At 35.5% G+C, this 15,084-nt stretch overlaps 1 protein-coding gene across 1 annotated transcript in view; it reads right to left on the reverse strand.

Moving 5' to 3' along the window:
* Nucleotides 1–8,691: 8,691 nt before the first annotated feature.
* Nucleotides 8,692–15,084, reverse strand: part of LOC134846698 (uncharacterized) — a 39,359-nt gene continuing 32,966 nt past the window's right edge. The window contains exons 3-4 of the mRNA XM_063864083.1: nt 11,046–11,329; nt 8,692–8,699 (exon numbers count right to left, since the gene is read on the reverse strand). Coding sequence (XP_063720153.1) covers nt 8,692–8,699; nt 11,046–11,329 — 292 coding nt within the window. The remainder of the gene's footprint in view (nt 8,700–11,045; nt 11,330–15,084) is intronic.

The raw sequence follows: 15,084 nt of genomic DNA on the forward strand, positions 1-15,084 counted from the left end.
ATTAAAAAAAGATTTTCTTTTGTGAAAAAAGGGTAATCAAAAATGTTCTTGTTGCATGTCCTAGGGAATGAACTATTGATCCAAAAAATTTAATTTAAAAAAAAACATTCTGGAAAACTTTGCCAAAAAATTGAATATGGATATTTTAACTTATTTTTTGAAAAATTTAATAGTTTTCGGGCCGATCTCAATGCATGTTATGTGCGATATCTTCAATGCCTCAGCGACTTAAGGGCTCTCAACAACCTGAGTCTTTGTCACTTGTGCTTGGGCTTAATCACAAAATCAAAAATGATAAGAAAAGACAGGTAAAAACATGATTTTTTGGTTTATGGAAAATGTTCAAACATACAATTTCACTAAACGAAAAAAAGCTAGCCGTAGACCTTTCATGAATTTTTCTGTGTTTGTGGATTTACTTGGATCGTTTTTTCTTTATATTAACTGTTTGAATAATGCTTTTGATCTTCTCGCGGTTTCGGATGCGATCAGAATCTTTCTTCCCTGGTACATGTATTTGGTACAGCCGATATAGTTATCCCGATATAGTCGTAAAGTTGTCAGCGTTGGGTTGAGAACAAAAAAAAACATTTTTTTTTCAAAAAATAACAAACAATGTTTTTAAATAGTACAAGGGTATACAGTTACTATGCAAGCAGCGAAGTTTGTTTCTCCGACAAGTAAGTATGTTAAAATTTACAGAAATTAAACAAAAAAAACAAATCATACTTTTTAAATTAAAAAAAAAAATTCTCTTTATTTCAAGTTCCTAAAAAGAAAGTTCAACTACCTAAAAAATCTATTAACGAGTAGACATTGTAGCTACGAGACGAAAAATTGCAAATAATTTTGTCCATAAGCGCATAAGAGTAAATCATTACTGTATGTTGTGATTTAGTGTTTTAGAATGTTATAACCTTGACCTCTATTGTCTAATCAAGTATCAGTTATTGTTCACTCTACGAAGTCCATTGGACTTCGAGTCACTAGTTGCTCTTTTTAGACTACAGTCAGTTTTAATTCACACATTACTTTTTATTCTGTTTTAATCTTTGTTAGATACGATAGTTACCAGTGGTAAACACACACTTTTATTATGGCGCAGTCAACAACTGATTCGAACCTGCGAGGAATATCCGCCTTTTGGCCGAACCACACGGTAGAACCTCCCGCCCAATGGAACAACTGGATAGACCAATTCCATTTGGCTATCATTGCGAAGGAAAACTCAGACATAGACAATCTCAAAGAACCAGCGGAAGGGGAGACGACGTTACCGATCCTAGAAGGCGCCCAGGAGTCAGAAAATGACCAACAGAGGAAAGCCAGGGAGGCCAGGAATAAAGAAGTAGAAGTAATGCGAGTCTACGAACACGCTGAAGAGAAAAGACTAGCAGAAGAAAAACGGAAATTCGGAGGAATGAGGAGATATGAGGCCGACAAAAAAGTAAGGTCAATCCTATACTTGGCCTTAGGAGCGGAAGGCAAAAGAGTTTTCGCCCAGAAACATCCAAGGGTAAAAGTCCTGAGAATCTCATTCAAGGAATTTTACGAACTGCTAGAATCGGCTTTTATGAAACCAACTATTATAACGTTTGAACGATATAAATTATTGAGCAGGAAACAAAAGGATAGAGAATCCTACGAACAATTTTGGGGCGCGTTATCAGATTTAGCAAGATCATGTGAAATTGGAATCAATGCAGAACAGGAGTGGATCAGAGACGTATTTATTTTTAACATGAAAAAGTGCGACTTACAACGTAGACTACTTTCGGAAACTCTCAATCCATTGGATGCACTCAACCAAGCAATCATCGACAAAAAAGGCTACGATAACAACTCAAACTAACAAATATGACTAGATCATTCAACAAGACAGGAAGTAGCAGGAGAGTGTATACAAATTTCAACAATGTAAAAAAGGAACCAAGCTTGAACATAGAAAGATCAAATACTTGTATGAATGCGATTACCAAGGGTCATCTGAATGTGTGTCCGGCAAAAGAAATTGTGTGTAATATTTGTAAATATAAAGGACACTTCGAAGACTTTGTAAATCGAAAGGAAGAAAACCCGCTGTAAATATTGTAGATGAAACTGTAAATAGTCAGAATTGTTCATATTCCCCAGAAGACCTTCAAGCAAGAAGCGAAGAGAACTTTTGCGGAATGATTAACGCATGGACCGAAGAGGGGATAAGCGACAACGACGACTATTCCGTTCTTAAAATCAGAACAATCTACGATACCAATGGCTTGGAAACCAAGAAATTAGTCAACATCGGATTGGGAGACAATGCTATAGTCAATTTGAACAATCCAGTGGATTGGGCAAGTCCAGTGAGCTTCCTGAAGCAAAATGTCCTACACGAATTGAAGTTGAGAAATCCACAATTGAAGATACACCCAGTAGAGAAGAAAATTAGGGAACTATACTGCGGATTCACCAACGACACAATCAACATCATCGGGAAAGTGGTAGTGAGATTACAATCCAATGGATGGATCGCGGACGAAACTCCATTTTTTATCACTTCTGGAAATGAGAAGAACATCCTGGGAAACGATAACCTACCGAGAATTGAAATCGAGATAGCTCAACGACAGCCTCTACTACCCGTCAACAACATAACACGCCCAGAGTTGTGTAAGTTAAATAACTATTCAGACACAATCCTTAATCTGTATCATAAGTACAAAGAATTATTTAACAGAGTGGGAACAATACCATTGGACAGAAAAGTTACACACTTCCACTACCCATTCAAACCTATCCAAACCAAAGGTAGAATAGTTTCCCTACATTTACTCGATAACGTAAAAATGGAACTAAATAGAATAGAAAAAGAAGGGCATATCGTGAAGTTAAACAAATGCGATGAAGATTGTTTTATAAGTCCAATAGTGATTACAAGAAAAAAATACGGAAACATCAAGTTGGCATTAGATTCGAAACTATTAAATAATCAGATATTCAAGAACAAATAACAAATGCCAAATATACATGAACTGATCGACAACCTAGCGCTCCAACTGTCAAGCAAAGAGTCAGGGGTAGTTTGGTTTAGTAGTCTACATCTAAAGAATGCGTACAGCCAACTACAATTATGCACAGACACCAGCAAACAGTGTAACTTTAGCATTTTGGGGGGCGAAACCATTGGGACCTATAGGTTTTTAACTGGATTTTACAGATTGGGCGATATGCCAAACGAATTCCAGAGGGTGATGGATTCTTTATTGAAAGACATTCCTTTTACCAATTGTTATATCGACGACATTTTAATAGCTTCGAAAAGTTCATTAAATGAACACAAAGCGATATTAACAAACATTTTAAACATTTTGGTCAACAAGAATATGGGGAAAATGGGAGAAAGGTGCATTTTTCCAAAAAGAAATAGAGTGGCTAGGTTTCAAGATATCAAATTCGGGCGTGCAACCATCGGTCGGAAAACCAGATTCGATAAAAAACCTACCAAACCCAAAAGCATATCCGAACTCAGGTCTTTCTTTGGGTCGATCAATCAGTTTATGAAATTTGTCCTGAACTTGTCTTCCCTAAGTTCTCTCTTACAACCACTTCTCGTAAAGAAATCAGTTTACCAATGAACGACGAACATACTAAGGCGTTTGAAGAACTAAAACAACAGATAGTGAACATAACAGAGAATAATCATTTTGACATAAAAAGGATGTCAAGACTAAAGACAGACGCTTCTCATAGCGGTCTGGGAGCCACCCTAGAACAATGGGATGGGGAGAATTGGGTAACAATAGCATTCGCCTCCCGATTTTGAAATAATCACGAAAGTAAATATTCGACAAACGAACTTGAATTGTTGGGAGTAGTCTGGGCGACAGAGCTTTTTAAAGATTACTTGTATGGTGCTGAATTCGAAATTGTAAGGGACCATAAGGCATTGTTATCAGCATTAAATGCAAATCAGAGTAACAAAACTATGCACAGCAGACTAACCCGTTGGGTAAACCGACTTTTACCATTTAATTTCAAGATCAAACACATACCGGGAAACGAAATGGGATTTACAGATTTATTGTCCAGATTTATTCTTTAACAGTCCTTCTTCACGTTAAAGAAGGACTGTTATTTAAAGATTACAAATTAATAGTACCGGCTGCATTAAGATCACCATTCCTGTCACTTCTTCACGAAACACACCCAGGACAGTTCGGGATGAAATCCCAAACTCACACTATGATAGCGAATTTGTAGTGGCTACAGTACAAAAGATTGTAGAAAACCTCTCTGTAAATAGTGATTGTAAAAAGAATAATTGTAACAAGAACGAATTGTATAATCCAGTGGATGTAAATACGATCAGTAATTTTGATTGTAATAATCCAATGGGCGGAAAGAAAGAATTATCGCTAAGCATCCAACGGTCGTTCTTCTAGAATATTCTGAATTACGTAAACGACACTGTTAGAATTTGTAATTCCAATCACTCACTTCAGAGTCCTGTACAAGCGGTTGCGTTCCACTAAATTTATCAAAATTTGATTTCAATTGTTTTCATTTATCAGATAAAACCTTTTTATTTTTTCTTGCCCAGTCAATACTATCACGTAACCAGTCGTTAAATTCAGATCAGAAAAAACCGTTAGAAGATTTCATTAAATCAGTGAACTTGTTACAAATTTCCCTCAGGGCAGAAAAGAAAGGAATTTTATTGAACTTTAATAACGATACAATGTCAGACTTACACAAGAAATTACTGGCCAAGTACAAAGGAGATCTCAAATTACCAGACACCCCGTTATCTCTCACAGATCATTGTTCAAACAAGCTAATCAAACTGATGACGGACGAAGATAAAATCCTCAAGGAGGTAAAGAAGGCGGTAGAGGAAAGCAGACCATTGGATAAAATCGGAGCCTACCTAAAGAACTTTCAGAGGGACATTCACGTTAAAGAAGGACTGTTATTTAAAGATAACAAATTAAAAGTACCGGCTGCATTAAGATCACCATTCCTGTCACTTCTTCATGAAACACACCCAGGACAGTTCGGGATGAAATCCTTGGCAGAAAACATCTGGTGGCCGCACCTATACAGAGAGATCTACCATCACGGAAAAAATTGCATTCAGTGCATCATGGCCGGTAAAACCCTAAAAGTGTTACTAGAGACAAACAATACGGAGAAATTACCGATTCTGACCAAACCAAACGAAGAAGTAGATTTAGATTTTGCGGGCCCATTGGACAAAAGTTGGGGTAACTCAAAATATCTTTTGTTATGCATCGATCGCTTCTCAAAGTTCCCGTCAGCAAAAACAGTGAACAACACCTCGGCTTCTTCAATTTTAACTTTCATTGAAAGATAATTGCCATCTTCACGGATTTCCAAAGTCTATTAGAGCCGAACATGGGTCATGTTTTACTTCTTTCGATTTTAGAAGCTTCTGCGAGAAGAACATAATTAAATTAATCCTATGTACGGTTGGGGATCATAGATCCAACGGAGTAGTAGAAAGACTCGTTTACACTGTTAAAGCTAAGCTACTGGCAATGTCGTTCAACGATCCAAAACCATCTTTAAATACAGCTATTGATAAAATCATTTGGAATATTCGTTCGACGAAACAATCATCCATTGGATGCTCTCCTTTCTCAAAACATTTTAATAGATCTCCCAACACCTTCTGGAAATCTTTGGTCTCTCACGCGATTAGTTTAGATAAGGGAAAGTTAATCCTATCAAAGGATAGAGTACAAGACTGGGGAGCTGACGACGCGTTTGAAGATGGCTATCTGGAAAACAGAGCAATGGACGAAAGGGGGTACGAGAGCGACCCTGCGGACAAAGCAGACAGAAACCTCCAGCGAGCACCACTGGCAAACCCTTTCAGCCAAGGAGGTAACTGGTTTAGGAGGACAGTTAACAGGAGGGAAGGCGAACCTTACTTTAAACCACTTGGGGGTAAGCCTCTGTCAGACACGAAGCATACGGTTACATTAGACAACGGACATGTGATCAGAAAATCTGACTTAGCTTTTAACAAAATCCAACCGTCAGCCCTCACGACGTTTTCGGCAATACCGAATTCGCTAATTAATAAAAATGATTTAGCAGGCAAGCGAAAAAGAAATTCTCCCTCGAAGAGACCAGATTCAAGTGTAGGAGGCTCTTTAACGAGTTACACACCAACGGCAGGAAAGACAAATAAAAGGAGGAGAACCAACACCCCGAGCACAAAAGGTTCAAAGTTCGCCTTTAATAGTTTAGATTCATTGTTAGAGTTGGACCTTTGGGATAAAGTTATCGACGACTACTTGGGTACGGAAGCGGAAACTGTATGTAATACACCGACTGTTAATTTACACAGTGATTTAGATCAGCCAAGAAGTACCGTACAAAGCCAAACGAACACTCAGACAACGATAACTATCCCAACGGGCACAAGCGATGACCCAATTAGATTGGACAGCTCTCCGGAGAAGACAGTGGAGACATCAAAAACTCCAATATCTATCAAACCCCACTCAAGACGGAACCCAGGTCCCCCTAAATTTTACGGAGACAGTCGTTTTATCGATCAAGTGACGCTTGGAACGGAGAACAACACTGCTGTAGACTCCGATGACGAACTTCTAATTACGTTCTCCAGCGAAAAGAGTCCACGAACTAAAATGACTTACTTGACACCAATTGAAGATATACCACGGCACACAACACTGGTGGCGGAAACCACACAAGGCCCCTTCTCAACACCCTCCTCTCGAACAACAAAGGTCGCATGTATACCATCTCTATTGGTAGAAGTTGCTATTAATACTTAGGATGATGACGGCAGCGACATATCTTCGGGAATTGACGCTGATGTAAGGAGGGAGGTCAATAGCCTTCATGATAGATATAACGCCACGAACGTAAACTCCGAAAACTTTTAAACTCTGGTAATATTTTATCCTTCTTATTTGCTCGAGCTTTTATCCATTGGTCCAAAATACACAATTTTAATTTAGTTAGTGATTTAGTTAGTTTGCCTTAACTGTATAAATGCTACATAACCTCAGTTGTACATATCATTTTGTACATTCAGTGTTGATGTCTGTGTAAACCTGTAAGTAGCTTGTATAAATTACCACATAATCACCTCCATTGTAATCTGTACTCCCTGCATAATTCCATTGCTGCTGAACACGGTTACTTTTTGTTTCAACTTTGGCCCTGGTGGAGCGAGGGGAGATGGAGTATATGTGCGATGTTGGCTACATCGACGAGCAGGCAGATATTAATTTTTGCGCAGTGGGGAATGTTGTGATTTAGTATTTTAGTATGTTATAACCTTGACCTCTATTGTCTAATCAAGTACCAGTTAATGTTCACTCTACTAAGTCCTTTGGACTTCGAGTCACTAGTTGGTCTTTTTAGACTACAGTCAGTTTTAATTCACACATTACTTTTTATTCTGTTTTAATCTTAGTTAGATACGATAGTTACCAGTGGTAAACACACACTTTTATTACTGTAAGGCTGTTTGGCTGATTTATTTGGTAGTTTTCCTTTGTACTTCTGCTGGCCTAACCCTATCACCCACCTCTTAAAAACATCCTGAAACCGTTTGTCTTACGTCTAATTCAATCTAACGTTTTTTTTTCCTACTGGTAATCAGTCTAACCAATTAATAGTCTTCAAAAACTAATTTCAAAGCTCTGTGAATTTATTCAAACACCCACACAAAGTTAAAAATATAAATGACCGTTTAATTTCAAAGGTGGATGTTAAGTATGGTTAAAGTTTTGTTGGCAGCCGCAAAAAAGAGTTTCATCTCCGGTTGGTTGGTTGCGAAAGCTATACATACCAATTAATCTTTTGTTTTGTTTGTCTGGTCACATGTTACCGTTTTTTGTAGGATATAGAAGAGGAACAAAAAAAGATTGGAAAAAGAGTACTAATATCTTAAGAGTACTAATATCTTTTTGCAAATATCTTTTTGCAAAACTCTTTTAGATCCAGAATTTCAAAAAAAAAATTGTTTTAAGTCTTGCTGTTATTTTGGATTTAGACTAAAAAAACTTTTAACAAAGTAACTGTATTGACAAAAATAAAAAGGGATTCAATATGAAAATGTTTTGTTCAGACGCTTTAAAGTATAAAATATAGATGACGACAACCCAATTGCTTAGATAATTTGGTTTGTAATAAATTTCAGCGGCGTCCTAAAACCTAAAAACAGCCATTTTAGTACTTCATCATTTCATTATTTTACAATAGCAACTCAACAAAATAATTCCAGTTTGATATTTTAAGAACAAAATTAAGGCTGTGCCAAAAATGACTGCTTTTACAAAATCAAGAATTTTATAGACAAGTGTCCGAGTAATTTTAGTTAATATGATTTTGATAATCCAAAAGGATTGCTAAAAAAACCTGCCTGTGCTACTTCATAACAATTTGAAGTTTTGTTTGAAAAAAGAAGAGACTTAGGCTGTTAACCTGTTTTCAAGTCATAAATAAGCGAAAGCACTCATAAGTTAGATTTGAGTAGTCTTTCGAATTCACAGTTGCTCAAAAAAGAGGCCAGTTTTTAGCATCGGGTCATGAGTTTTGATTCAAGCAAAAAAAATGCAAAAAACTGGTTCTTTTCAAACACATATTTACCGAGCTTGTACCAAAAAAACTCAGGGTTTGTCGAGATGCGTGGAGAACTTAATTGTATCACTTTCCTGAAAAACAAAATGGCCGAAACAATATGAAAAAATGAAAGATCACAGCGAAAGACTTGCAACAACTGTCTTAAAAGTCAGTATAGTTTTGCCACTACCCAATTATATGGCCAATGAGTTTGCAATACCATTTAAGTGCAAATTCATAAGAACGGCCGCACGCACACGGAAACATCTAGATTTAAAAACGCTACCCATCCCCGTTGCTGGAAAAAAAATTGATCAATGTGACAGTAGGTCTTACAAACACGAGCAAATTTTTTGTGAGATGACACCAATGTGCTGAGAGTTTTGAAACATCAATTTTCTGGTTGGTCGATTTAAGCTTGAAAATAATCCCAAAAAAAACCTATCAGCCATATTTAATACTTCTTTCATATACTCCATTCTCCCCAACAAAAACTAACAGACCGACATTCGGACTTACAAGGCTCTTACTGATTTAGCGCCTGAAACAAATTTTATTTGATTTTGAGCAAGCTGCTTTTCTATCAATCCATAAAAAAATACCAAATGAACAACCAAAAAATTGTGTCCCACAAGACCTACGAAACGTATCAACAATTAAAGTTAGCCCTAAAAATTTTTTTCGCAATTTTAAAACTTTATAAATTCGGCAAATCCCATGATATGATTGTTAAGAAACTTCAGAACCTAGGCAACAGAAACCGTTTAGAACCTGGCAAAAGAAAAATTTCTTAATGGTTTCTCTGTATTTATTGGCTCTCTGTATCTAAAAAGCATCCTGTCAAACCGTTAAATTTATTCCTCTATTTTATTCCTCTATAAAAAGCACCCTCTATCTGCAACCAGTGAAATGCGGTCGTAAGTGTGCTTCATAGGAGAACAAATGATGCCGAAGAATAAACTTTTGAAATCTCTTGATATATCGGCGTAGCTCAATATAAAATGTCGAAATTTGTGAGCAGCTTGCAAAAAACGTTTGCAAGTGAAAGCGCTTCAAATGAAAAAAAAAATCGAACAAGTGTTTAATTATTTTTAGTGAATTATCTAGTTGGGGTTATCCAGTGTAAATTGTGTAAAATTTTTGATTTGCTTGTTGAACTATTTAGTTTAACTTTTAATCCTAATTCAGAGTCTTTTCCTTGCACACTATCGGAAAAAGTACTAAACGCAATACCTTGATTCGTTCAGTAACAAATTGATAACAAGACAGTCTCGCTTTTGTCGGGATGCGCTAGAATGGATTAGAGAATGGCAAACCCGCTCTATTATTCAGATTTTGGTTAAAAATTAACGCAATTTTAATGGAATGAGCAAACAACTTTAACTTTCTCATCCCATTTTGGAGAAAAAACGACACTAAAAAGAAAAAAAACACACTTTTGTAGTATTTTAATGAAAATGGTCGGCACATTTTGTGCTAATTTTGAACAACAACCGGCTCCCTTGTTTCTTTTTGTCTTCGGTGGTCAGAGAAGTGAAAGAAAAGTTATACAAATTTCTCCTACAAATTTTTCTTTTTTTATTAAAAGGTGAGGGTTCGAAGTTGATATTCGAAAACGAATATTCGAATAACTGTAATATTAGCAACCTATGAATTTTATAAGCGAAATTGTCAAAGCTTTCTGACAATATAAATGAGTGAATTAAAATAAACGTTACAAACTGTCTTACAAGCCAAAGTTTCTCACCTATATTTTCAAAACCAAATTAAGGGCTGGAAAACATACATTTACGTTTTTTTAAATTATATTTCTTCGAGGTTACCACTGTTTGCGAAGCTTCTGCAGTTCTGTACTTTTTTCGATTGAACTCTAGAAACTTAAGAGGTTATTTACCAAAAAAGTTTACCTTTAAAGCTAGACGATTTTGGTGGTCACGGAAGCCTCGTAAAAAACTTACAGCTGGTCGGCTGTCTACTTGCTCTGAAGTTGTGATCAACTAAGGTTTCTTCGGAAAAATGTTTTTGAGCATAAAATAATTTTGTTTTTATACTTTTCAACTTAATATAATTTTGACTCAATTGTTGATATAAAAGTTAATGATTGGGATCATCATCAGCTGCGATATTTGCTGACAAGGTGATCAATTACCGCTTAAGTTGTACCGATCTCTTTTACAAGGAATTCGACCCCTCCACGACCCAAAAGACTCATACAAAAGGATTCATATGAAAATCTTCGAAAAAGTAGGAAAAACAGACTAACTTGCCGTTGGAACTTTCAGCAAATTGGGTTCTTCTGATTTTAGAGTTTTGAACTAGAGCTCGAGGAAAGTCTATTTGAAAATGATGATAACAAGATGGGAAAATTAGCAACAAATGGAAAAATAGGGTATGAAGTACGGGCCAAATAGCCCGTGTTTTATTCTTGTGTGACTCACCCGACTGTTGGCAGAGTTGCCCTGTGAACCCCCTTCTGCAGACACAACTGGTGGCTGCCGGGTCATCCGAGTCCACCTGGCACAGTGAGTCACTCTCACAGGGGGAGGAGTAGTGGAAGAAGGAGAGGGTGGAGGTAGCTGTTGTGGTGGGGTTGAGAGAGGAGGAGTCTTGATATGAAGGTGCAGCAGCAGCAGAAAAAGATGATGAAGAAGACAGGACACACTTCTCGTCTGATATTGTGAAAGTAGCCCCGAGGTGTGATCGGATCGAAAGGGATTCAAACCTATTTACAAGCAAAACAAAATCAAAATGACACAACGAAGCTGGCTGCTGTGCAAGTAGCACAGTAAGTTCCGACCAGAGTTTTTGTTTTTCCACATTTTGTTTTTCAAATTAAAGTAGTTTTTTTTCTGCGTGGTGTGATAAAAGGATCTGAGCCAAAACAAAAATTAGGCATATTTGACAATCATAGTAAAAAAAGCAAATTGGAAAAAATTTCTGCAGAAAATTGAGGAGAAACGTTTTTGCAGATTTTTGAATTTTTGACGTATTCGTTTCAAAAAAGCGCCAAAAAATACGAAAAAAAACTATCTTTAGTCGAATGAAACTAACTTTTGCGACTGTAAGCTATTGTAAGATTTTAGGTTGTTAAATAAACTTTTGTTAGCCTACTCGCTCACTCGAAATTAGACGAAAAATCAATACTGGGATTGTTTTTTTTTTTAATTTTAATGTTTGAATCACCACTAAAAGAGCTCTAAAATGAGACTTCACTCATCTCTGTCCCATGATTAATTGTGGTAGCTAATTTTACATGTATAACAAAAAAGTTAGCCGGTTAATGTGCAAGTAGCACCGGTTGTTCTGACCATAGTCTTTAAGAGTTTTTGTTTTTCCACATTTTGTTTTTCAAATTATAGTAGTTTTTTTGTGCGTGGTGTGATAAAACGATCTGTTATAAAAGTGTAATTTAGTCACATTCGACGGTCATACGGACAAACTAGTTAACAGATTCTGAAGACAAATGACTAGAAACCAAAAACTCATAACAAAAACAAAAAATTCAAAACTTTATAAATTTTTTTTGCAGAATTCCCAAAATGGCTTTTAATTTCTCCGAAAAATAATTTAGTCCAGTGAAATTAAAATTAAGCAACCATAAACAATTGTAAAGGGATTATATTAATCATGAATATGTGTGCTTGATCCTTTACCAGCTCGAAATTAGACGAAAAATCGAAAAATTCAAACCGGTTTTTCACGAAACTGGGAAAAAAATTACAAAACTTATAAATTTCGTTCCAGTCACGACTGAAAAGACTTAATGGTTATTCAAATCACGCCTGAAAAGAGTTAATGTCGTTCAAATTACGACTAAAAATCACGAGATAAATGACAAAAAAACCAAAAACAAATCATAAGAAAATCAACAAACACTTCAAAAAATTTTTTCAATACTTTTTGCAGATTTTTTTTTAAGTTTCAAGTTTTTGATTCTAAAAAAAGCATTTAAAATCTCCAGATTTTAAATTATTCCAATGAAATTAAAATTAACAATCAATAATTGTCAAACAAAAAACTACAACAGATCAAATGGTCGGAACAATAATTTACTTGATTTGCAAACTTTCAAAAGTTTCGTCTCTTCAATATATTTTTTATAAAACCGATGTAAAATTGAACCACAAGCAGAGTAATAACTGGTCAAGTGAGCTAGTTATTTTGCTATTTTGAATGAAAGTTGAAGCAAGCAGCGATTGTTTTTTTTAAATAGCCGTTGTGGTAGACTAAAACTGCAAACTTCGTAGGTAAGTGTCCTCAATGAAGCACTTCCCCTTAATTTTTCTGTTTGTCCGAGTCATTTATATAATGTCTAACAGCGCGTTTATCAACGAAAGGAAACAGTGCGAGCTTTTCAACTCACTCTTTGCAGACGAGTGGAAATTTTTCGCTGACTCGTTAGTCATTTAGCTAAAATTGCCTCTTATCGACCGGCGACGAACTCCACGTGACTTTCATGTACTTTCCGGTTTTTTCTTTTTTTATACTACTCAACATGCAAACCGGAAATTAACCCTTTAAAATTTGAAAACAAGATATAAGTGACTAATCTTCTGCTAAAACAGGATTAGCCGATTGCTGTGCAACTAGCACCCCAAGTTCTGACCACAGTTATCACTGCAAATTATTTTTTCGCCGTTTTTTTTGACAAGAAGTATGATAAAATGACATTTTATAGCGTCTCTCGAGAACATCAAGCAATCTTTTTAAGTCCGTTTTCTCCATCAGACTGCTTTCTCTGGACACTGAGACCATTTTTTTGCAATCGAAATCACGACTAATAGGCCGTTGATATACTACAAATGACACCGTATGAAAACCTCAATCGAGATACCCAAAACCCTGCATCATGGCTCCTTACTGCTATTTTAAGTTATCTTGCCGGAAAAACAAAAACTAGATAAGATATTTAGAAAAAAACAATAAGTTCAATTAAAATTTTTATATGATTGCCATAGTAGTTCCAAAATGGCATCGATAAAAGTTAAAATTGCGAATCAATGAAACATGGTACTTGCTCTTTTCAGATTTTTCAGCTGAAAACTGGTTTTGATGAAAGACTGAAAATAAATTTCCAAATATCACCTTGTTGTGCGTGCTATCGTATCGTTGCGAAGCACTTCGTGGGAGAAAAGAATTGAGATAAAACTTTGCAAGTTATTTGAAATTGGCTACAGTGGTAAATAAAAAACTGATGAATAAAGCGCGACGAGAAATTTTTATGTGGCAATCATAGCTTAACCACTGCCTTCTTCTTACAACTCAATTTTCCACACGACGCTTAATTTATATCCATTTTCTCCTGAAAGAAAACCTTAACAAAAAAAAAAATTGTTAAAACATTACAGAATGTTCAACTTCAAAATTATTAGAAAAAACTCCAAAACTTTTTTTCAGAGAGTTTTCTCTTTTTTTTTGTCATAATTAGAATGAAAAAAGTTTCCTGATAAACGCTTGATTTTTTCAAAATGTTTACAATTAAATCGATCAAAGCAAGGTAACAGATCTTTCATGCTGGTGGCAGAAATTTCTTTATAAGCTTAAGTTAATTCTATTGCTAATGTCAATTTATGTTGAACGTTGTTAACTGTCTTCATTGCTTTTGATTTTGAGCTAGCTTTCATCGCAGCAATTGCAAATAGGACACATTCCTATTTATTTTCACTCAGAGTGAATCTGCGAGACACATCTTATACATTTTATATGTTAAATGAAAGTCTTAATGCGCTATGGATGTAAGGTTTTAATTTTTCTGTAGAGTACAACGCTTAAGAAGGCTTAGATCAGAACATTTAAAGATCGCTCAGAGCAACCATCGAGCTCAACGTTTAAGCGGCTTTAAGGGAAGACCTTTCTTGAAATTTCAATCATTCTTAAGTTTTCAACAAGTTGAATTCGATTCAATTTCAAGACTAGACAGTACCTGCCTAATTTTTGTACAACATTATGCGTTTTCAGTATATTTTAGTCTGATTGAAATCAATTACAAACATCAACCTCCAACATTAGAAAAATCATTCCTGAGCAAAACGATTCGCGATATGATTTAACTTTAAATGTTTCAAAGTGACATAGTTTCAAAAGCTTGCTTTGAAAAAACTTAATTTTTTCGAGACTTTTTTTTGCATATGAACGACGTCGAATTTTTCAAATTTTCATCGCTTGACTAGCCTGCCTGGAAAATTTCAATTTTTTGATAACTGATTCTGTCTAATAAATAATTTGAAATATTTCAAAGTTTCATAGCGGGAATAGCTTGCTTAAGAAAACATTAACTTTTTTGCGAACCGATTCAGTCTATGAATGAAGATTTTTTAAAATCAATATTTTTTTTTGTTGAAAAATAGCTTAAAAAAATTGGAATATTTTAAAAACTCATAGCTGGAATAACTTGCTTAGAAAAACTTACACAGTTTGAGAATTTATTTGCTCTATTAAATGACTTCGAGTATTTCAAATTTTCATCGTTGCGCTTGC

Source organism: Symsagittifera roscoffensis, chromosome 5, assembly GCF_963678635.1.
Source record: "Symsagittifera roscoffensis chromosome 5, txSymRosc1.1, whole genome shotgun sequence".
In the NCBI taxonomy this organism is placed as follows: Eukaryota; Metazoa; Xenacoelomorpha; order Acoela; family Convolutidae; genus Symsagittifera; species Symsagittifera roscoffensis.